The following is a 25,042-nucleotide window of genomic DNA, read 5'->3' as shown; positions in this document are numbered from 1 at the left end:
TAGTTCCTTCCTTTCCTAGCTTTTGCTTTTTTTTTTTCCCATTTCATCCTCATGGGATATTTTGTTGAGAATATTCTATAGTGCAGGATTTCTAGTTGCAAATTATTTCAACTTTTGTTTATCATGGAAGGTTTTTATTTCATCTTCAAATCTGAAGCTTAATTTTTCTATGTATAGGATTCTTGGTTGGCATCCATTTTCTTTCAGAGCTTGGTATAGGTTATTCCAGGACCTTGTTTCTGATCTTTTGGAAAAAGCTCTGAATTTCTCACATTACGTATGATACTGTGTGTAGGAGTTTTGTAGATACTCTCTGTCAAGGTGAGAAAGTTCCCAAGTACCCAGTTTACTGTGAGTTTTTATCACAAATAGTTGTTTGGTTTGGTCAAATTTTTCATGTCTATTGATATGATCATGTGATTTTTCTTTTTTATTCTATTGATTACATGGATTACATTAATTGATTTTTCAGTGCTGAACTGGGCTTGCATACCTGAGATAGATTCCATTTGAAATCTATAGCTTATTTTAACATGTTTCTAGCATGCGGCTTGTTTTTAGTTATTTCAGTACTGGCAATTAAACCCAGGAAAATTTTACCACTGAGCTACAACCCCAGAGCTTTTTTTTTTTGAGATAGGTTGGCTGTAACTTGCAATCCTTCTGCCTCTGGCTCCTGATTCACTGGGATTATAAGAATATGCCACTGGGGCCACTGGGCTTTATTGTTGGCATATCTTTTGGTAATAAATTCCTTCCATTTTTGTCTAAGAAGGTATTTCTCCTTCACTTTTGAATAACTGTTTCACAGGCTAAAGAATTCTATGGTGCTTTGTTTTTTCTTTCAACATTTTAAACATTTCACTCTACATTCTTATTGCTTGCATGATTTCTGGGGAGAATTTGGAAGCAATTCTTATCTTTGTTCATATATAGGCTAGGTGTTTTTCTACTCTGGCTTCTTTAAATATTTTTTTTTCTTTAATTTTCTGTAGTTTGAAAATATCTGTCTAGATGTTGATGTTTTGATATTTTTCCTGCTTTAGTATTCTCCTGACATTTCCAAATTTTACAGGAGAGGAAACTGACTAGTACTATTCCAACTACTTTAATTACAAAGCAACTGGGTACTACATGGATAATTGGTACAATAAATAATAATATACTTAAACTTTGATATAACTTAATCTTATTTTTTGTGTAACTTTTCTCTTGCAAAAGAACAATACTATTCCTTTAACCACCTACATTATTCTTTGCTTCAATTTGTAATTAATTCAAAATATAGTGATCCAAGTTCAATTGAATATTCTGGTCATTGATTCATTTGAATTACATTGAGTTTACTTTACTCTCAGAATATTTATTAGTACCAGGCAATGAGCTTACCTTTTGCCTTTAACAGTGTTATCAATTATTAGCTTGGAACTGTAGTGACGTTACAACTTTCCAAAATTCTTCCACTTAACTTTTTAAATTTAAGATTTTAAATTTAAATTAGTTATACTGGGTGTGGGTATAGCAGTACATATCTATAATACCATAGACTTGTGAGGGTAAGACAGGAGGATTCCAAGTTTGAAGCTAGCTTCAGCAACTCAGTGAAGCGCTAAGCAACTTAGTGAGACCCCCATCTCAAAATAAAGAATAAAGAGGGCTGGAGATAATAGTTCAGTACAGTACCAATGGATTGAATTCTCAGTACCAAAGAACAAAACAAAACTTAGTTATAAAATTTCTCATTAAGCGCATTAAAATTAACACTATTCTCTCTTTTGTACTTCTAATTTTCATTTGTACTGTTGTCTTATTTTTCAATTCTATTTTGATTTGTTAACAGGCCCATGTTTTACTCAATAATCCTAAAGAGCAAAGCTTTCTGGAGGTATATAATCATAAACTAGTGACAGGAATATGAACTGTAATCAAGATAACAGAGACTTGGTTTCATTATAATTTAGTCTTTTACAAATTGGAGAAAAATAGACGGCAAATTATTTTGTATTATTTCTATTCATTACCCCACAGAAGATTTTTCTCTTGTTAAATTAATAGGTAATCATATACTGACCTTGGACTCATCTAATCCAAGCTTCTTTAGAGACTTTCTGACATAATCCAGAAAAGAAGAACATTTGGAATAGATTTTACCAACATGCTGCTCACTGCAAAACAAAATTGAATACTTTTTTTAGTTTTTCCAATTTAAATTATAGATGGTTTTAAATTCTAGACATGACATGTTTAAAAATATCTTCTGTGTATATAGCACAAGATCCAGATGTGACCAAAATATATTAATACTTTGGTGAACCTTTTATGATCTGCTTCAGAATTCTTACAACATATAGCAGTGCAAGATAATATTAGGAAGATAATGCTATGAGAAAGAAGTTTCAAAATTACAATATTAAAAATTTAGCCTCATTTATATATATGTGTGTGTGTGTGTGTGTGTGTGTGTGTGTATATATATATATATTTATATATAGTTGTAGATGGACACAGCACCTTTATATGTATGTATGTATGTATGTATGTATGTGGTGCTGAGGATGAAAACCAGTGCGTCATGCATGCTAGGCAAGTACTCTACCACTGAGTCACAACCCCTGCTCCTTAGCCTCATTTTTTAACGGGAACTAACAGGCCTTTCAAAATTTTCCATTGTGCTACAAAATACATTTCGGTTTTACTGGCTTAATATTACTGTGCACATTTCATTGCAACACCTGCTAATAGTGGCAATAATTCAACAGTTCCATGCAGAGAACTTCTTCAATGCCAGTCAGCGATCAAGTACCATATGCTGATTTGGGTCTGACTAGATGTAATTTTATTTACTTTGCAGATTTTATAGTTATAGTTTTAACAAAGTATCATGAAATGGTTTTCAATTTAAATAATATAATGTTACACTATTGCATCTTACAATTTTTTTTTGTAATTCTGGCATAATGTAAAAAATCAGGGAGATAAAAATCCACCACCTAGCCGATATCAAAACAATGAATAAAGCTTCATTTACTCTTGGCAGGATAAATATAAACCCTCTGATTAATGAGAAAATACATTCTACAAATTCTTCCCTTAAAATATATCTTAAGCAGGACACAATGGTGCATGCCTCTAATCCCAGGATTTGGGAGGCAGAGGCAGGAGGATGCTAAGTTTGAGACCAGCCTCAGCAACTTAGTGAGGCCAGAAGATGTGGTTCAGTGGTTAAGCTCCCCTGAGGTTCAATTTCCAATAGCCTCCCCCCTCCCCCAGCCAAAAAAAGATAGGAATCTCAAATATATTCCTTCAGTTCCATTTCAAGATGACTGCCTCAATTTGAATCACTTATGTCTTGATTATTACAATTAATTCTAGTTAGGACCTCTGACTGAAGTCTTCCTCCTTCATTTCTGCCTATAATCTTATTTTCTCAGAAGAAAACATTTTTAGAAGAACATTTTTATTTTGCCACTTCTCTGCTTCAAAAGCTCTCAATAATTGTTTCTTGTTACAAATTTGAAAATCCTTAATTAAGCCATCTTGGCCCAATATATGACCACATTTTCCCATTCTCTCATATCCCATTATATTTGAGAATTTAGTTTTATCTCCTTAGATGAGTCTACTCATTGATTCCAAATGCCTTCCACATTTCTGTCTTGATGTGTTTGATGATACAGTCACCTCTTAATGGATTATGAGGTTCCTTACTCTTCAGCTTAGTTGTACTATAGTCATTACTTAATGACAAAGGTCAAGTTTACATGTTTTTTTGGTAAAGTAACTAATAATCATCTTTTCTTGTTTTGAATTTCTATAACGCTTATTATTCTTCCGTTCATTTCTTATTTTATCATTGCTTTGAATAAAGTCATTTGAATAGGTTTGCGTTCCAGAATGCAGAAACTGTATATTTGTGTCAATCTCACATTCTACACATAACTACATTTTTCTTGGGGTCCAGTGACGAGCTCCTTGGCCCCAGCTCCCACAAGGGAAGCAAGAGAGGCAGACAAGAGAGAGCAAGAGCACACCTTATGGGGGGAAGACACTAGAGAAAGTTCCACCTAAATTGGCAAGGGTTGGGTTTCAGGGGCTGTAGCCCAGTCCCATTGGGTGACGCCCACTTTCAGAGCTTTACTCCCCTGCTGTTGGAGGTGAGGTCCATCTGCTTTTGTGAGCAGTGGAAGCCAGTTCCACACTTCCACGGCTCAAGGCTAAGGGTAAGTGCTCCTCTCTTACGTGCAGCTCCTGACACTTGCTCTCATATTAAAAAGGTCTTTATGCTGTCATTTCTTTTTTAATCTAAAAGGACAACCAATTAAGTCATTCCCATGAGCCAGTGATTCCAGTTCTTATATTATTCACTGCTGCCTTATAGAGTACTTCAAGAAAGTACAGCACAGTGGAGAATAATGTGGCTTGGTTTCAGTCACAGTAGTTTTATCATCTCTTAGTTCTCTCAGTATCAAAATGAGATATCAATAGTACTCACTTTGTAGAGTCACTGTAAACTAGATAACACATGTAAGATGCTCAGAAAAGAGACATGATGTGAACTGTTACCATCCTATTGTTGTTTTTGTCATTACCAAAATTAATAATCTGGATTTTTATATTAACATAAAAAAACCCAAGCAAGCAAACAAACAAAATAAGATGTATATTATGTGTATAAAAGGTAGTGATCTGTGCCTTGGGTTTTGTATTTCAGGGTAGTTGAAGATAAAAGCACTTTGTATTTTAGTTTGCCCTTCACTTACTTTTCCTTTCCAGAATATACTATCTTTTACTATTAAGAAAAAACTCACAGCATGACTATTCTAAGATTACTGCATTAAATAATTTTTTTGCATAAAATTGTTTCTTGAAATCCTTTATTCATCTATACTATTACCTCTTTTTAGCAACAACAGGCAGAAAAAACATATCACCCACACAGAACTAGAAAGGTGATTATTTATTCACAATACTTTTCCTCTTGTAATTTTTCAAGAGCTGCCCATGAATCTTAGGGTATAAATCCTTAACAGAGTATATAAGCCTTATTATATATTTGGGTTTGACCCCTCCAACATGATTTTATGATACCACCTCCTCAGCAACACTAACATTCTGTCTGTTTCTTGAACACACTATGCTTTTAGCTATAAACACTGTTCCTAGAACACTCCACTCTCAACACTTTTGCCTCTGGAACTCCACATTCCATTGAGATCCTATCTCAAATGTTGATTCCTTGGGGCAGCCTTCTCTGGCACTCCATATAAAGCCCCTGATATAGAACACATTTCCTTCAGATCTTTCTTGTTTGTTTTTCTCATTATCTATCCCCTGACATTTTAAACCAGTGGACTTTCCAAATGGTGTGAATATTTTCCAATGGGAAAAAGAATATTACAGTTTTTATTTCTATTTTATCCATTTTTAATTTCCATTTTTGAGTTTATTGTAAAATCTATACCCTAGTACATAGCTGCACTGCATATATCACTTAAAAGTAATTAAATATTAATTTGTATGTACATGATTAAAAAGGTTGACAAAGGTATAACATTCAAAAATATGTTTGAGATCACTACTTTAATCACTAGAGAGCAGAGTTTCTACCTGTTTTGCTCATGATTATATCCACAGTGCCTAGCACAGTGCTGCACACATAGAAGGATCTCAATAAATGAAATAAAAATTTAAATAAATAGATCTTTCAGTTTATAGAGAGAAGCATATCTTGTTACACAGTATAGGGAAATACAATAATATAGTAAATGTGTATTGTAATCAAATACACAAAGGTAGGCTTAAATATACAGATAAATGTAATCTAAAATATACAGAAAGAACTATTGTACAAATATGTAAAGAAAAGTGCAAAGTAAAAAATACCCATAGCAGCAGCTAATATTTATGACATGTTTACTATGTGCCAAGGTTTCTTAAATCCTTTGCTGCATTTATACATTTAGTTTATACAACAACTCTGTTTGGTCAGGTCTCACTATTAGTCCTATTCTACAGTACAGAGAGGTTACGCAAAATGCCCAACGTCTGTCTTCAGAATCTGGGATATTAACTACTAGTCAATATTATCTCTAGCATAGTATGGATAGGACTCACATTCAATATTGTGAACTGATGATGAAGAATAGCCACCTCTGTATTTTAGGCCAACAGACACAGGCCTACTTCATGACAGCCCACCAGAGTAGATATATATATATTCTTACAGAAAAGCTGTGCAGGCTTGCCTGCTGTACTTAAGAAAGAGTTTTAGTACTTTAGTGCAACAATGATATAATAGTAATCCAAACAATGCTAAATAATTCTAATAATTAAAAAATGACATGAGAAGAAAGAGAATGAACATATGGTTGGAGGAGACACTCTTTCTATGTCACTGCCAGATTTACCACCCAAACTGTTCAGGATTTATGGCTTGCTAGAAATACTTGAATTCTTTCTAAATGGCACTCATGCTAATTAGGTTGTTCATTCATTTATTTTAAAAACATTTATTGAAATGTTGTATATGCATGGTAATAGTGGTTAGCACAGGCTTTAAACTCAACACTGAAATGGGTTTATAGCCTCACTCTAACACTTATATTATACCAGGCTCTAAGAATTGAATCATTCATTTTATAAAAATCAAGGATTTTTCTAAGTTTAATAAAAGAAGACAGGTGAACAAATATTATTATATGATAGGATAAATACATGGTGATAGAGCTATTCAAAGACTACAGAGGACAGCACAAAGCAGACAGTGACATCATTCTCTGAAAATGACTTGGGAAGTCTTCTTAGAGGAGTTAACCTTCAAAAAGTCTCTTTTTCTAACAGTATTGTGATTAGCAATATTAACATAATAAATGAACATACCAAAATGAGAATAAAGTATAAAACTAATTAGGTTAAAATAATTTGTTTTAATCTTGTGTATGTTAAGGGCTATAAGGAGGTGCTTTAACAGATTACAATTTTATATAAAACAAGAGTGTACTATGTAAAAACTAAATCCTTTTTCTAAAATCTATAGAATTAGCTTATGTAAGACTATTTGAAAATAGGGTCCTGGTAAAAAAAGTCTGAAAAAATTGATCTTATTACATTTATAGGGATGGGAAAAGAGAGAAGTATCCTTTAAAATCCTAATTAATGAGACATTATACTTTTATTGCAACTACAAATGAGCAGATCACATTTTATATCATAAATTCTCTTTGCAATTGTTATTTTTAATGAGATTAAGTTATAAGACATCTAGACTTTAGAGAATTGTGCCATGTCCTGCAAAACTAACCTTTAACTTCAAAAGGTTCTAAAAATATGATTCATTGTACTGAATAAGGTGTATGGTTTAATGACTATATATTGTTATTTTATTAGTTAATAAAAGAAAAGGAGGCAGGGTCAAGAACCTCATAACTCAACATGTATAAAGAATAATCTCTTTATTATTCACAAATGGAATACAGGGCATGTTATCTTTTCTTTATTTTTCTTTCTTTTTTTGTGAGAGCTTGACATAAAACACTGTATTCTTTTGAGTTTGGGAAGAATATTGTTAGGATATCAAATTCTTCTTAGGTGCCTTATGAATACAAGTCTAGATATTAAGTGCCAATCCCATTTTTTTTCATTATGTAACACTATAGAATCTGCCTTTTGATATCACAGACTCACTACTGTCTCAATATATGTTAAAGTGCTTGAAGACAGAAATCCTTCTGTACATTAGTCATTATAAGCGTAGTTAGATTCTCTTCTGTCAGCAAACACATTAAATCAGGGATCTGAATGTTATCTCTATCTGTCTCTTCTTCTAAGTTTTCAATTTCTTGTTGCTGACTGGATCTTTACTTTCATTAGATGAAATAATCAAATTTCTCTGAAACAAACTCCAAATAAAAACTTCCTCTGATCATACATCCTAAAATTACTTACTACTATATTATGATTAACATGTGAGCAAAGGATAGAGAAGAGTTAAATTCTATGAGAATTCAATTATATTCATTTGGCATCTTTGTAAAAGCATTATAAAATATTTTACATATATATTTTATATGACATATAGGCAAAAATACTTAATTAAGCAGGTTACATATTTATTTTACTGTGCTGAGCTATATAATGTCCAAGTTCACATTGCTCTTGAAAATTCCTCACATTTCATACAAATATTTTCAAGGGCAAATTTTGGTATTTATGATTTCTCTTTGCACTACTAGTCCTTTACATTATGGATTTTCTGTATGAATTATCTTATTCATTATACCACAAGTCCCATGGTTTTTGGTTCAGAGAGCCTGGGCACCAAACTGAACCATGGGTAATTGCTGCTGGGACAAAGCTACTGAATTAATTACCAACATTAGGGCTGGGGTTGTAGCTCAGTGGAAGAGTGCTTGCCTAGCATGTGTGTGGCACTGTGTTTGATTCTGAGTACCACATATAAATAAAATAATTCCCAACATTGTTACTACCATCCTGAGAAAGAGTAATGGTACTATTCTTCTGATTTTTTAGTTATGTTCCCAGTAATGTGAAACTGTCATTCTACTATGACTGTGTTCTTTGATAGCAGGATCCATAGATAATTTGATAGGTTATTTGCAAGGACTAAGACAGTGCCTAAGAGCACAGGAGGTAGTGCTTTAGGCAAAGCAGACTGTTCAGTGAATATGGCAAGGACAACAGAGTAAGAGAAAGATCCAGACCACAATTCAAAGCTTGGTCTTTTTGGCACTAAAGAAGTCTTTCTCAGGTAGGCCTCAGAAATGCTCAACTTTATTTATTTATTTTTTAAATATTTTTCTTTAGTTGTAGATGAAAACAATGAATTTATTTTATTTATTTAGTATTATGTAGTACTGAGGACTGAACCCAGGACCTTATACATGCTAGGCAAGTACTCTACCACCAGCCCTCAACTTTATTTAGTTTTATTTTTTATTTGGCACCAGGAATTGAACCCACGGCACTTAACCACTGAGCCATATCCCCAGCTATCTATCTATTTATCTATCTATTTATTTTGAGATTAGGGTTTTGCTAAGTTGCGTAGACCCTTAGTTGCTGAGGCTGGCTTCAAACCTGTGATCCTCCTGCCTCAGGTTCCCAAGCTGCTGTGATACAGGAATGTGCCACCACTCCCGGCTAGGAATGCTCTAATTTTAATCAAGCATAGTCCTTCTGATATAGTGTTATCTTAAGAAAATAACAAAACCCAAAGCAAAACACAATAGAAAAACCCTTAAGAAGATCTAAATTTCAAGCTCTATAAACAAATCACTCTTTGGAGTCCCAAATTTTTCACTGACAGAACAGAAATGAAATAAAAGTAACATCTTTAGAGAAATAAAAAGATGTAAAGAAGATAACGGAGTATATTAGTAAATTGCAAAATGCTACAGATAGGTTAAATAATCTTTCTTTTGTAATATCAAAGTGTTGGTAAGTTTTGTTTACTTTTTGTACAAATATGCAGTGGCCACTTACATAATTCACAGCTTAAGCATAGTGATTTAAAGTAGGGATCTTCATATGAGTACATGATAGAGGTCTGGAAAGCATTTTTAAGGGGTATAGTGTTGGCTATGGTTTTAAAGAAATCAACGTTCAGGGGCTGGAGTTGTGGCTCAGTGGTAGAGCGCTTGCCTTGCATATGTGAGGCACTGGGTTCAATCCTCTACACCACATAAAAACAAATAAATAAATTAAAGGTATCGTGTTCATATACAATAAAAAAAAGAAAGAAAGAAAGAAACCAATTTCCAGGATCTCTACTTTCTTAAACCCATTTTCCTAAAATGGATTCATCTGGGAAGGTGCCTGTGGTCTAAATTTTATTCTCTACGTCTCGTTATAGATAGCTCTTCTCCTGCTGTAGCTTTAGATGAAAGTACAGCTCTTCCTCATATTTCTATGCTGCTTTATCATAAGTTTTACAATCTTCTGAAGCATTAAAGAAACAAAAGAATTCCTTTACTAGAGGTATTATGAAAGCCACTCCCAACAATTTCATCAAGAGATTAATTTTAATAAAGTTTTAGTCTTCATGTTTAATAAATTGAAATAAGAACCTACAATTTATTTATGTAATAATAGCTTGATCCATGCAGAAGAAAACTTTAAAACAATTTAGAGCCTTATGGACACAGGAAATTCTGTCATTAAATGTGAGGATTATATAAAGATTGTAAAAGGAAAGCAAAGACCAGTCACCAAAGAGAACAAGTGTGGTACTGTGTTCCCAGGATTTAAAGTATGCCTGATTTTAATATAGTTAACAGAAAATGCTAACATTTAAAAAGTTCTTATTTCGAGCTGGGAGTAGAGTTCAGTTGGTAGAGTGCTTGCATTGTATGCACAAGGCCCTGGGTTCAATTCCCAGCACCACGGTACAAACAAAGTTCTTATTTCATATGACTCCTCCAGAGTATTTGACTGCTCACCAAAGAATCATAAGAACTGTATTTTGTCATTTCTTTTGGATTTCATAGGCAAATAATGATTTAAATTCCAAAGGAGATCCTTAGAAGAGTCAGAATAATTATTTTTCAGTGTATTCCACAAAACAGTATTACCAAATATTAATTATGTATGTGTATAGTTTGGTAGAAGAAAGGTTGTATTAACAAATAAATATTGGTTTCAACAAAGATAAACTAATTTATTTTAAAAAATAACCACTCATTATGCTTCAAATATTGTTCAAAACACTTTATGGAATTAACTATCTTCAAAACACCCCTTTAAAGTACTATTGTAACCCCAAATTAAAGATGGGAGAACAGAGGAAAAATGTTAAACAGTGTGCCCCAAACAATACTGTTATTATGCAGTGGGGACTGGGATTGGAAACCAAACAGTAGAACTCCTGTGCTTATGTTCCTTAATGGTGACACTCTGCTGTCTCTCACCAAATTACTGAGTCTTTAAAATATGAATGTGCACTGAGAATCTTAAAGAGAAGGGATATTTTTTAGTGAGGAAATATTTTTCTCTCAAAGTATTTTTATAGAATCATTGCTTTTGTAGGAAAAAATCTGGAGAATACTGTTATGGAATAATCAAAATCTGATTTATCATTTTGCAAAATCTTTTTTAACATACTCTAGAGCCAGGTTAGTTGGTTCTATCCCCTGTAGTGAACCAAATAAAACTTGAAAATAAATAAAACAACAAAAATAATTTGAATTGGGAGACAAATCAACAACACACACAGGAAAAAAAATATCTTAGTAATAAAAGCTCTTGAAAAGCTAGGGATAGAGGAAAGGAAGCAGATATGAAATGTCAGGAGGGAGAGATGGAGATTGGTGGATATCCCAAAGGTGAGTAAGAACCTGAAGGAAGGGAGTGACATAGCCAAGTGCATGTCTAGGGAGGGCATGTCAGGCAGAGGTACATCCTATGCAAAGACTTAGAAGTGGATATTTCTGGCATTTCCAAGAAAACTAGTGTGTTTGATGCAAACATAAACAAAGGGAAGAACAGAAATTAGGTCAGAGTGAAAGTGAGGTGTTAGATTAGAAGCTACTGGAAGACTGTGAGAATTAGACGGCTCATTTAAACATATTGATAGAGAAAAAAGACTCTACAGGCAAAGGTAGAAGCAGGACGATCAATTAGGAGTTTATTACAAGAATCTAGTTAAGAGATGATGGTGGTTGGACCAGGGTGGCAGCCCTGTGGATGGTAAAAAGTGGTAAAACTGTAGATACACTGAAGGGAGTGCTTATAAATACGCGGAAAGATTGGATCTAAGCAATGACAGAAAGTCAAGGATACACTCACCACTTCTGGATTTGGCAACTGGAATAATATCACTGTCATTAATTGGATTATCTGGCATTTATTAATATACTTATGGTAGTTAGAGTGATGAGATGGGATAAAATTAGGTAGTAGGTATGGGCCAAAAAATGTATTCTAAAAATAGAGGCTTGAAAAAGGAAGAGAAATCAAGGGGGGGAAAATAGAAAAATAATTGAAGAAAAGCAAGAGAAAAGAGAAAAGGTGAGTACCTGTGAGGTATTTCCCTAGAAAATGAGAGAAAACGTGCTTCAATACAGAAAAGTAAATCAGCTGCAATAGTGATGACAAAGTAAGATGAGGCTTGAGAACTGACCATGGGATTTAACATTAATTAACATTAGTCATTAGTACCCTGAGAGGGATGGTCTACTGAAGTGATGGAAGTAAAAACTGAATGGAATGTGTCAAAGAGCAATTGATAAAGAAATCGGCAGTAGTTTCAAGTTTTGTTGTAAAGGAAAGAAAAGATTTAAGAAGAAAATAAAGTCCAAAAAGAACTTTTCATTTAGTTAGACTGAAAAATTTCTACTAAGCAACTCAGAAGGTGGTACAGGAGTAGATACACCAATAATTTTATAAAGACCTTAAGTATTGTAGGAAGAGAGAAGAGGTCAAGAAGGAAAAAAAAATGGCATTATACTTGACTTTTAAGCTGGTTTTAAGGAACATTAAGGATTTCACCTGCCAGAGGTTTTGGGGAAAAGAATGACAGAGGGAGAAGAATATTCCCAGTAGAATCTATGGAAGCATACAAGGTATAAAATAAGGAACATAAGCAATGACAAATAACATGGTACTCGAGGACTGTATGCATGGGCAGCTGCTCAGAGTGCAGAGAATGAAGAATAATTATCAAACATTTTCTACATGTTAGAGAAATGACATGACTGTTTCCAAAAAATAAACGATGTAAAGTTAAGACAAGATTAGAAGGGGGCCCTCTGTCAGAAAAAAACACAAGCACGGTCAGAATGCTATAGAGGAATTTGTATTCTTTCTTTTAATAAAAGTGAATTCACTAGATCTAATTAAAATTCTACTCAAGTGAATCCAATACCACCCACATGTTTTCCAAAAATACAATTTTAGGAGCACGGTTACTCCTAGCATTGTCTAAACAGCAATACTGTAGGGACTCCTGAGGAAACGGTGAAATGAAATCATACAAAATAAATGGAAACATGCACATGCAGGAGAGGATTACCAAAACTCAGTTTCTCCATCATCACAAAATATCTGTGAAATTATTTTGTGCCTTATATGTGCTGAAACATATTAAAAGACTCAAAGACCATTAAGTGAGCTCCATAAACTCTTTAAATCAGTTTTCAATTTAAAAAATATAGTTTATAATTTCAACTTGACCACACATTATGAATTAAGTAATTAGCTTTAATTTTGTGAGATAGTTTTCAAGATTTGGGCTTTCATTTTCCTATTTGATTATAATAAAATTAAAATTCACCGACATAACTCATAACTACAGGCAGTAAAAGATTCCATGTTCCCTAAATATATGTATACAGTTCTCATTATCAAAGAGAATAAAATGAACAAACAGTTGGAGATGTAGCTCAGTGGTAGAGCTCTCATTGAGCATGTGCAAGGGCCCAATATTTAACCTTCAATACAGTAAAAAGTAAAACAGAGTAAAATGAATACTGTGTACATATTATATTTTTCCTGCCTTCTTGCTAAGTGTTTTAAGAAAAAAAATTTTTTTGGAATGGGGTGGGGGGCGTACTGGGGATTGTACTTAGAGGCACTTGACCACTGAGCCACATCCCCAGACCTATTCTGTATTTTATTTAGAGACAGGGTCTCAATGAATTTTTCAGCACCTTGTTTTTCTGGCTTTGAACTTGTGATCCTTCTGCCTCAGCCTCCTGAGCCGCTGGGATTACAGGTGTGTGCCACCCATGCCTGGCATTTTAAGATATTTTTATCACATGAAATTCCTTTTTGATATTTTACTCCAGAGAAAGTTTCCAGCTAAGGCCTAATTATGAAATAAGGAATTTTCTATAAATTATGGATTTTAAACATAAATGTGCAAATCAAAATTATAACTAATATAGTAAAAGTGTTATAAGTCCATGAAAAACATTTACTTCTAATCTTAAGTAATATGAACAATTATACTTACAGAAAAACTTTCAGAATAATGTTTCAGGTATTTGAAAACTGTGTTAATTAAGGACAATTTATTTTACTTACCAGAAAAAAAACCTAAACACTATGTGAAAGAAGAAAGAAAGTAATCTTATTTTCTGTGTTTAATACCCTTGTTGGCTTGAGATTCAAATCAAATTAACCTTGTGCTATTGTCTGGATGATTTACCCCTTTTGAGTTCAGGTACTAAAAGCTTGGCTTCCCGTATATGGCCTAGTGGGAGTTGTTTGGGACACTGGGGATGCTGTCTTGGTAAGGGTTTAAGGTAGTTCTCCGGGGATCTTGTGTTGGTTCAAGAGAGTGAGTTGTGATTTAAAAACAACAACAAAAACCCCTCCTTGCACTTCTTCCTGTTTTATCACGTGATATGTCCCCTCTGCAAATCCACTGAGATGCCATTTACCATCCTTACTAGAAGTGAACCCATGTTGACACATGCCCTTGGACCTCCCAAACTATCAGCTAAATAAACCTCTTTTCTTCCTAAGTACTGAGCTTCAATACTTTTTTTTTTTTGTTACAGTAACAAAACTAATATAGTTTGATCTATAATACTACTATAAAGAACCATGCAACTCAGCTCATATTAGAAATATCGCAAAGAGAATTTACAATTAAAAATAAGCATGAGGGTGCCTCTGCCACCATGGCCTGGAGGTCTTTTCTCTCAGCAGGGGTACTGCCTACACTGCTATCGCAGAGGCCACTGCCACAAACACAGCGGCTGCAGCATAGAAGCCATCTTGAGGTCTTCTTTCTGGGAGCTGCTGCACCCAGACTTAGAAACAAGAATCATCTGATCATCTCAATAGATTCAGAGAAAGCATCAGACACACTACAGCACCCTTTTATGTTGAAAACACTAGAAAAACTAGGGAGAGTAGAAACATACTTCAACATCGTAAAAGCTATATATGCTAAACCCAAGGCCAGCATCATTCTAAATGAAGAAAATTGAAAGCATTCCCTCTAAAAACTGGAATAAGACAAGGATGTCCTCTTTCAACACTTTAATTCAACATCATCCTTGAAACTCTGGCCAGAGCAATTAAATGAAAAAAATTAAAGGGATACAAATAGATGAAGAAGAACTCAAACTATCACTATTTGACAATGACATGCTTCTATATTTAGAAAATTTAAAAAATCCCACCAAAAAAACTTTTAGAAATAATAAATGAATTCAGCAAAGTAGTAGGATATAAATCAACTCCCATAAATCAAACGCACCCTCTGAAAGAGAAGTTAGAAAACTACCCCATTCACAAAAGCCTCAAAAAATATAATAAGACATTTGGGAATCAATCTAACAAAAGAGGTGAAAGACCTTTACAATGAAAGCTACAGAATATTAAAGAAAGAAATTGAAAAAGACCTTAAAAGATGGAAAGACCTTTCATGCGTCTGGATAGGTAGAGTCAATATTGTCAAAATGGGCATATTACCAAAAGTGTTATACAGACTTAATGGAATTCCTATTAAAATACCGATAACATTCTTATTGGATTAGAAAAAGCAATCATGAAATTTGTTTGGAAAAATAAGAGACCCAGAATAGCCAAAGCAATCCTTAGCAAGAAAAGTGAAGCAGGAGGCATCATAATAATAAACCTGAATTATACTATAGAACCATAGTAACAAAAATAGCATGGTATTGGTACCAAAACAGACACATAGACCAATGATACAGAATAGAAGATATAGACAAACCCACATAAATACAGTTATCTCATACTAGACAAAGGTGCCAAAAATATTCACTGGAGAAAAATATAGCCCATTTAACAAATGGTGCTGGGAAAAATGGAAAGTCACATGTAACAAAATGAAATTCAACCTCTCTCACCCTGCATGGAACTCAACTCAAAATGGATCAAAGATTTAGGCACTAGAACATAGACCCTGTGCCTAATAGAAAAAAGAGTAGGTCCAAATTCCCACCATGTCTGCCTAGGGTCTGACTTCTTCAAAAAGACTCCTAAAGCACAAAAAATAAATTGAAGAATCAATAAATGGGATGGACTCAAATTAAAAATCTTCTTCACAGCAAAAGAAAAAAATCAGTGAGGTAAATAGAGAATCTACTAATTGGGAACAATTCTTACCACATGCACGTCAGATAGAGCACTAATCTCTATGATATATAAAGAACTCAAAAACCTTAACACCAAAAAAACAACCTAATAAATGGGCCAAGGAACTGAACAGACACTTCTCAAAAGGTGATATACAATCAACCAACAAATATATGAAAAAATGTTCAACATCTCTAGCAATTACAGAAAAGCAAATCAAAACCACTGTAAGATTTCATCTTACTCCAGTCAGAATGGCATCTGTTAAGAACACAAACAACAATAAGTGTTGGCAAGGATGTAGGGGAAAAGGCACACTCATATATTGCTGGTAGGACTGCAAATTGGTGTGACCACTCTGGAAAGCAGTATGGAGATTCCTTAGAAAACTTGCAATGGAACCACCATTTCACTCAGCTATCCCACCCCTCGGTTTATACCCAAAGGACTTAAAATCAGCATTCTACAGCCACATCAATGTTTATAGCAGCTTAATTCACAAGAGCTAAACTCCAGAACTAGCCTACATGCCCTTCAATAGATGAATGAATAAAGAAAATGTGGTGTGTGTGTGTGTGTGTATAACATTTATAAAATAAAATATAAAAAAAAAAGTACAAAATAATGAAAGTACTTTCATACTGTGAATTTAGTCCTAGCATGGTTCATTCAGGCTATAAAACTTTAGAAAAGCTTTTAACTATTATCTTAATTGTTTAATATTATAATAAAATGTCAGCTGGGCACGGTGGGGCATGCCTGTAATCCCAGTCTCAGGAGGCTGAGACAAAAGGATCATAAGTTCAAAGTCAGCCTTAACAAGGCACTAAGCAACTCAGTGAGACCCTGTCTCTAATAAAAATTCAAAATTGGGCTGGGGATGTTGCTTAGTGGTTGAGTGTCCCTGAGTTCAGTCTCTGGTACCTTTCCCCAAAATAAATAAAATAAAATGTCTTTATTAGATATTAGGCATATCATATGTGGATAAACTGACCCTGTGGTGTAGCTTGCTAAAAAATTAAAACTTTATTGAAAACACAAAAAATCTTCAGTATTTATAAAATACATAAAAAATACAAGTGTCAATAAAATGAACCCTTGTACTCAACACCAAACTTGAGAAATATAATACTATCAGTACACTGATTTTTTAATGTACTCTTTGTCTTTCCTTTCATCACTCTGTTTACACCATTGTTGCTCCTTCCATAAGAAACACAATATTAATCCTTGTTTTCATGCTCTTATGCTTTTCTTGATTGTTTACCACATATTTATAATCCTAAATAATTTAGTACACAGTTTTGCTTATTTGTGAATTACATAATGGAAACATAAGAAATTTTTTATTTACTTGAGTTAAAACTATGAGTCATTCACATTGACATATGTTGTAATTCATAAATTTTCATTATATCATAGTATTTTACTATATGAACAAACATTTTATAATCTTAATAATAATAAATTTTTTGTTTCTAGACTTTTGCTCTTATAAGCACTGCTATTATTGATCATTGTTGTATAAATCTAGAGGAAAACACATAAAATTTTCTCTAGGAAGTATACTTAGATGTAGAACTGATGAGATAAGTATATGAACATTTTCAACTTTATTAGTGAAGAGTAACTTGATTTGAAAGAGTTCAACTATTTTTTTTTCAAACCAGCAACATGGACAGTTCTAGCTGCTCTATATTCTTGCTAAGACTTAATTTTGTCAAATCTTAATTTTTTTTTAATCTAACAATTATAAAAACATTATTTTATTATGATTTGATTTTTCATTTTCCTGTTTCCTAATAAATACTGAGCATCTTTTCTTATGTTGACTATGTGGGAATTCTCTTTGTGTATATCATTTAGATATTAATCTTGTTAGTTCTAAGTTTTAGAATTAGCTTCTGAGAGTGGTCATTTTTCTTAACTCTCTTCATGATATCTTAAGTCAACATAACTTCTCAGTATTAGTGTTTTAATTTTCAGTCTTTAAAAATTTGCACAGTTATATTAAGAAAAACTTCTCCTATCCCAGAGTCATAAAAGTTTCTCAATACAATCTCCTACAAGTACTACAGCATTATATTTTATTGTTAAGCTTTGAATCCACAATAGATTGGCTTGTATGTTTGATATAAAGTAGAAGTCAGATTTAATTTTTTTTGTTTTTTTGGTAAGGAAACAGCAGAATAGTGATCTCCTGAAGATATATATCTACATTTTAATTTATGGAACCTGTCAATATGTTATGTTACATGGCAAGAAGGAATTAAAGATGTAGATGGAATTAAGTCTGCTAATCTACTGACCTTCAAGTCAAGGTGGATGATCCATGTGGCCCAAAGTAATCATAAGAATCCTTTAAAGTGGAAGAGGAAAGCAGAAGAGGAAGAGTCAGAAAAAGATGCTATGCTGCTGGCCTTGAAGATGAAGGAAGGAGCCATGAACCAAAGCATGAAGAATGCCTTTAAAGCTGTGAAAGGCAAGGAAATGGATTATTCTCTAAATTCTTCAAAAGAACTGCTGCTCTGCTGTCATCTTGAGTTTTAGCTCAGTGAAACCCATTTTGGACTCTGACCTCCAGAACTTCAAATAATAAATCTGTGCTGTTTTAAGCTACTATGTTTGTGATAATTTGTAACACAACAATGGAAAATGATACATTGAATAAATTATTACTCTACTACTACTAATTAACAATTCTGTTCTTCAAAGACAAACCAAAAAGATTTGTCCCTGAACTCCACTTGGTTCCTCTGCTCTAATTGGCAGTCATCTAAATCACTATAGATCAAAAGTAAGTGCTGATATCTGGTGAAACAAGAATTTCCATATTTGTTTTTTTTTTTCTTCAGTAGATTCTTCACTTTATTTTATCCTTAGCTCTTCCAAATAAATTCTGAAACAACTTGTGTACACACACACACACACACACACACAATACCCTTTTGGATGTTGACTAAATGCACTGTTGCAGTGCTCTAGACAATACTAGGAGAACTGACATCTTTATGACAGTCTTTCTACCCATAAACATGGTATATTTCTTCTTTTGTTAAGCAGTCATTTAATATTTTTACATTTTATTGTTTTCTTCATGCCTTTGACAGGTTTATTACTAGATATGTCATTTTTTAACTAAAATTCAAAGTGGTATTTAAAACTGTTTTTTAATGACAGCTTAAAAAGCAATAGCTTTTTGAATATTTCACCAAGCTTTTTTGTTTAACAATTTGTACATTACTTTAGGTAGTCTATAGTCTATTTTAGATAGTCTATAGTACCATAACAGCAAAAAATAATCATGGTGTTTCTTCTTCCTTTCCAATGCTTATATTGTTACTTATTTTCCTAGTCTTACAATGTTGGCTAAGACTTCTAGCCTGATACTGGTTGTAAGCAACAGACATCTTTGCCTTTTTCCTGATATTGAGCTTTTAATGTTACTCCACATAGCATGGCATTTGATGCACACTTTAGGATACAAATTCATTTTTAAGCTAAACCGTTTGTCATTTACTAAAGTATTTTGTTTTAAATTAGGGAAGAATATTAACTTTCTATTGGTTTCTGATTTTTGTTTCTTTTTGTCTTCATCTTCCCTGTTTCTTTTCAAATGATTTAATGTTTGTTTTTTCTTCATTTCTGTTTATTTCTATTTACGAATTTATAAGTTTATAACTATATTTCCCCCTCTCCAAGTTTTTTTTTTTTTTTTTTTTTTAATTTTTTATTGATTATTTAAAGCATTACATAGCTCATGATATATCATCTTTCATACATTAGACTCAAATTGTGTTTTGAACTCCCATTTTCACCCCAAATATAGATTGCAGAATCACATCTGTTACATATTCACATTTTTACATAATGCCATATTAGTGTCTGTTGTATTCTGCTACCTTTCCTAACCCCTACTATCACCCCTCCCCTCCCCTCCCCTCCCATCTTCCCTCTCTATCTCCCCTGCTGTTGTTCAATTCTCTCCCTTTTTTTTCCCTCCCCCTTGCCCCTCATAGCCTCTTGTAATTTTATGTATCCTTGAAGGTCTCCTACCATTTCCATATGCTTTCCCTTCTCTCTCCGTTTCTCTCCCCCCATTCGTCTTTGTTATCTGTAGTCTTTTCCACATGCTCTTCCTTCCTGTTCTGTTCTTAGTTGTTCTCTTTATATCAAAGCAGACATTTGGCATTTGTTTTTTAGGGCTTGGCTAGCTTCACTTAGCATAATCTGCTCTAATGCCATCCATTTCCCTGCAAATTCTATGATTTTGTCATTTCTTAGTGCTGCATAATATTCCATTGTGTATAGATGCCACTTTTTCTTTATCCATTCATCTATTGAAGGGCATCTAGGTTGGTTCCACAGTCTAGCTATTGTGAATTGTGCCGCTATAATCATTGATGCAGCCGTATCCCTATAGTGCGCTCTTTTAAGGTCCTCAGGGAATAGTCCGAGAAGTGCAATAGCTGGGTCAAATGGTGGTTCCATTCCCAGCTTTCCCAGGAATCTCCATACTGCTTTCCAAATTGGCCTCACCATTTTGCAGCCCCACCAGCAGTGTACAAGTGTACCTTTTTCCCCACATCCCCGCCAACACTTGTTGTTGTTTGACTTCATAATGGCTGCCAATCTTACTGGAGTGAGATGGTATCTTAGGGTGGTTTTGATTTGCATTTCTCTGATTGCTAGAGATGGTGAGCATTTTTTCATGAACTTGTTGATTGATTGTATGTCCTCCTCTGAGAAGTGTCTGTTGAGGTCCTTGGCCCATTTGTTAATTGGGTTATTTGTTATCTTATTATTTAATTTTTTGAGTTCTTTGTACATTCTGGATATTAGGGCTCTATCAGAGGTGTGGGGGGTAAAGATTTGTTCCCAGGATGTAGGCTCTCTATTTACCTCTTTTATTGTTTCTCTTGCTGAGAAAAAACTTTTTAGTTTAAGTAAGTCCCATTTGTTTATTCTGGTTGTTAACTCTTGGGCTATGGGTGTCCTATTAAGGAATTTGGAGCCCGACCCCACAATTTGTAGATCGTAGCCAACTTTTTCTTCTATCAGACGCAGTGTCTCTGATTTGATATCTAGCTCCCTGATCCATTTTGAGTTAATTTTTGTGGATGGCGAGAGAAAGGGATTCAATTTCATTTTGTTGCATATGGATTTCCAATTTTCCCAGCACCATTTGTTGAAGATGCTATCCTTCCTCCATTGCATGCTTTTAGCCCCTTTATCAAATATAAGATAGTTGTAACTTTGTGGATTAGTCTCTGTGTCTTCTATTCTGTACCATTGGTCCACCCGCCTGTTTTGGTACCAGTACCATGCTGTTTTTGTTACTATTGCTTTGTAGTACAGTTTGACCTCTGGTATCGCTATACCTCCAGATTCACACTTCCTGCTTAGAATTGCTTTTGCTATTCTGGGTCTTTTGTTTTTCCATATGAATTTCATGATTGCTTTGTCTATTTCTACAAGAAATGCCGTTGGTATTTTGATTGGCATCGCATTAAACCTATAGAGAACTTTGGGTAATATTGCCATTTTGATGATGTTAGTTCTGCCTATCCATGAACAGGGTACATTTTTCCATCTTCTGAGATCTTCTTCTATCTCTCTCTTTAGGGTTCTGTAGTTTTCATTGTATAAATCTTTCACCTCTTTTGTTAGGTTGATACCCAAGTATCTTATTTTCTTTGAGGATATTGTGAATGGAGTGGTTTTCCTTATTTCCATTTCAGAAGTTTTGTTGCTGATATATAGGAATGCCTTTGATTTATGCGTGTTGATTTTATAACCTGCCACTTTGCTGAATTCATTTATTAACTCTAGCAGCTTCTTTGTAGACTCTTTTGGGTCTGTTAAGTATATTATCATGTCATCCGCAAATAGCGATAGTTTAATTTCTTCTTTTCCTATTTTTATGCCTTTAATTTCTTTTGTCTGTCTAATTGCTCTGGCTAGTACTTCGAGAACTAAATTGAATAGAAGTGGTGATAGAGGGCATCCCTGTCTTGTTCCAGATTTTAGAGGAAATGCCTTCAGTTTTTCTCCATTCAGAATGATGCTAGCCTGAGGCTTAGCATAGATAGCTTTTACAATGTTGAGGTAAGTTCCTGTTATCCCTAGTTTTTCTAGTGTTTTGAACATAAAGGGATGCTGTACTTTGTCAAATGCTTTTTCTGCATCCATCGAGATGATCATGTGGTTCTTGTCTTTAAGTCTATTGATGTGGTGGATAGCATTTATTGATTTCCGTATATTGAACCATCCTTGCATCCCAGGAATGAATCCTACTTGATCATGGTGCACAAGTTTTCTGATATGTTTTTGTATTCGATTCGCCAGAATTTTATTGAGAATTTTTGCATCCAAGTTCATTAGAGATATTGGTCTGTAGTTTTCTTTCTTTGAAGTATCTTTGTCTGGTTTTGGGATCAAAGTGATGTTGGCCTCATAGAATGAATTTGGAAGAGCTCCTTCTTTTTCTATTTCTTGAAATAGCTTGAAAAGTATTGGTATTAATTCTTCTTTGAAGGTTTTGTAGAACTCCGCTGTATACCCATCTGGTCCAGGGCTTTTCTTAGTTGGTAGTCTTTTGATGGCTTCTTCTATTTCTTCTTTTGTTATTGGTCTGTTTAAATTGTGTGTGTCTTCCTGTCTCAATCTGGGCAATTCATATGCCTTAAGAAATTTATCGATATCTTCGTTATCTTCTATTTTATTAGAATATAGGGTTTCAAAATACTTTCTAATTATCTTCTGTATTTCTGTAGTGTCTGTTGTGATATTGCCTTTTTCATCCCGTATGTTAGTAATTTGAGTTCTCTCTCTTCTTCTTTTCGTTAGCGTGGCTAAGGGCTTGTCTATCTTATTTATTTTTTCAAAGAACCAACTTTTAGTTTTATCTATTTTTTCAATGGTTTCTTTTGTTTCAATTTCATTGATTTCTGCTCTAATTTTAATTATTTCTTGTCTTCTACTACATTTACTGTTGTTTTGCTCTTCCTTTTCTAGATTTTTGAGGTGTTGTGTGAGTTCATTTATTTGTTGGTTTTTTCTTTTTTTGAGGTAAGAACTCCAAGAAATGAATTTCCCTCTTAAAACTGCTTTCATTGTGTCCCATAAATTCCGGTATGTTGTGTCTGTGTTATCATTTGACTCTAAGAATTTTTTCATCTCCTCCTTTATGTCTTCTATAACCCATTGATCATTCAATAACATATTGTTCATTTTCCATGTGATGTAGGATTTTTCCTTCCTTCTCTTATCATTGATTTCCAATTTCATTCCATTATGGTCAGATATGGTGCATGGTATTATCTCCATGCCTTTATATTTACTAAGAGTTGTCTTATGGCATAATATATGGTCTATCTTTGAGTAGGATCCATGTGCTGCTGAGAAGAACGTGTATCCACTTGATGATGGTTGATATATTCTATATATGTCGGTTAAGTCTAGGTTATTGATTGTGCTGTTGAGTTTTATAGTTTCTTTATTCAGTTTTTGTCTAGAGGATCTGTCTAATGGCGAGAGCGGTGTGTTGAAGTCACCCATAATTATTGTGTTGTGGTCTATTTGACTCTTGAACTTGAGGAGAGTTTGTTTTATGAACGTTGCAGCTCCATTGTTGGGTGCATACAAATTGATGATTGTTATGTCTTGTTGGTGGATGGTTCCTTTTAACAGTATATAGTGACCTTCTTTGTCCTTCTTGATTAACTTAGGTTTGAAGTTGATTTTATTCGATATGAGTATGGCCACTCCTGCTTGCTTCCGAGGGCCATGTGAGTGGTATGATTTTTCCCAACCTTTTACCTTCAGCCTGTGTATGTCTTTTCCTATCATATGAGTCTCTTGAAGGCAGCATATTGTTGGATTTGTTTTTTTGATCCAGTTTACTAGCCTATGTCTCTTGATTGGTGAGTTTAGGCCATTAACATTTAAGGTTACAATTGAGATATGATTTGTATTTCCAGTCATGCTTCTTTATTTATTTATTTTAGTTTGGTTAGTTTTGCTTTTTGGTTATTTTCCTCCCCCTTTACTGAGATACTTCCTGCTGTTAGTTTTGGGCACTATTTTTCACATCCTCTTCTTGTAGTGTTTTGTTCAAAATGCTTTGCAGAGCTGGTTTTCTTGCTGCAAATTCTTTTAGCTTTTGTTTATCGTGAAAGATTTTAATTTCATTGTCAAATTTGAAGCTCAATTTTGCTGGATATAGTATTCTTGGTTGGAATCCATTATTTTTCAGCGTTTGAAATACGTTATTCCAGGATCTTCTCGCTTTCAAAGTTTGTGATGAGAAATCTGTCGTTAACCTAATTGGTTTACCCCTGAAAGTAATCTGCCTCTTTTCTCTCGTAGCTTTTAATATTCTCTCCTTGTTCTGTACGTTGGCTATCTTCATAATTATATGTCTTGGGGTTGGTCTATTATGGTTTTGAATGTTTGGGGTCCTGTAGGCTTCCAGGATTTGGCAATCCATTCCATCTTTCATCTCTGGGAAGTTTTCTAGAATTATTTCATTTAATATGCTGTCCATTCCTTTGGTTTGAATCTCTGTGCCTTCTTCTATCCCTATGACTCTCAGATTTGGTTTTTTTATGACATCCCATATCTCTTGAATAGATTGCTCGTGGGAATTAAGCATCTTTTCTGTGTTGACTATATTCTTTTCAAGTTGATAAACTTTGTCTTCATTATCTGATGTTCTGACTTCTACTTGATCAAGTCTATTTGTAATATTCTCGTTTGAGTTTTTAATTTGGTTTATAGTTTCCTGGAATTCTAGGATTATTGTTTGATTTTTTTTTAATATCTCTATCTCCTGGTAGAGCTCGTTCTTTGCCATTTGAATTTGTTTGTTTAATTCATTTTCAAAATATATTTTTATTTCTTGGACTTGCTGTCTCATGTCTTCTCTAATATTCCTTTCCATTCGAGTTAGGTATGCCTTGAGTTCTTT

The 25,042-nt window shown here is 33.8% G+C and overlaps 1 protein-coding gene across 6 annotated transcripts in view; it reads right to left on the bottom strand.

Moving 5' to 3' along the window:
- Nucleotides 1–25,042, bottom strand: part of METTL25 (methyltransferase like 25) — a 113,654-nt gene that overhangs the window by 15,743 nt on the left and 72,869 nt on the right. For 5 of the 6 annotated variants that reach the window (XM_081310138.1, XM_081310137.1, XM_081310139.1 and 2 more), the window contains one exon: nucleotides 2,072–2,165. In XM_081310138.1, the coding sequence (XP_081166264.1) occupies nucleotides 2,072–2,165 (94 nt within the window). Of the gene's footprint in view, nucleotides 1–2,071; nucleotides 2,166–18,380; nucleotides 18,545–25,042 lie in introns of those variants that run through there. The other variant, XR_014024093.1, reaches the window with a different exon arrangement.

Source organism: Spermophilus citellus, assembly GCF_964194105.1.
Source record: "Spermophilus citellus genome assembly, chromosome: 10".
Classification (NCBI taxonomy): domain Eukaryota; kingdom Metazoa; phylum Chordata; class Mammalia; order Rodentia; family Sciuridae; genus Spermophilus; species Spermophilus citellus.
This window is presented reverse-complemented; position numbering and strand designations above follow the sequence as displayed.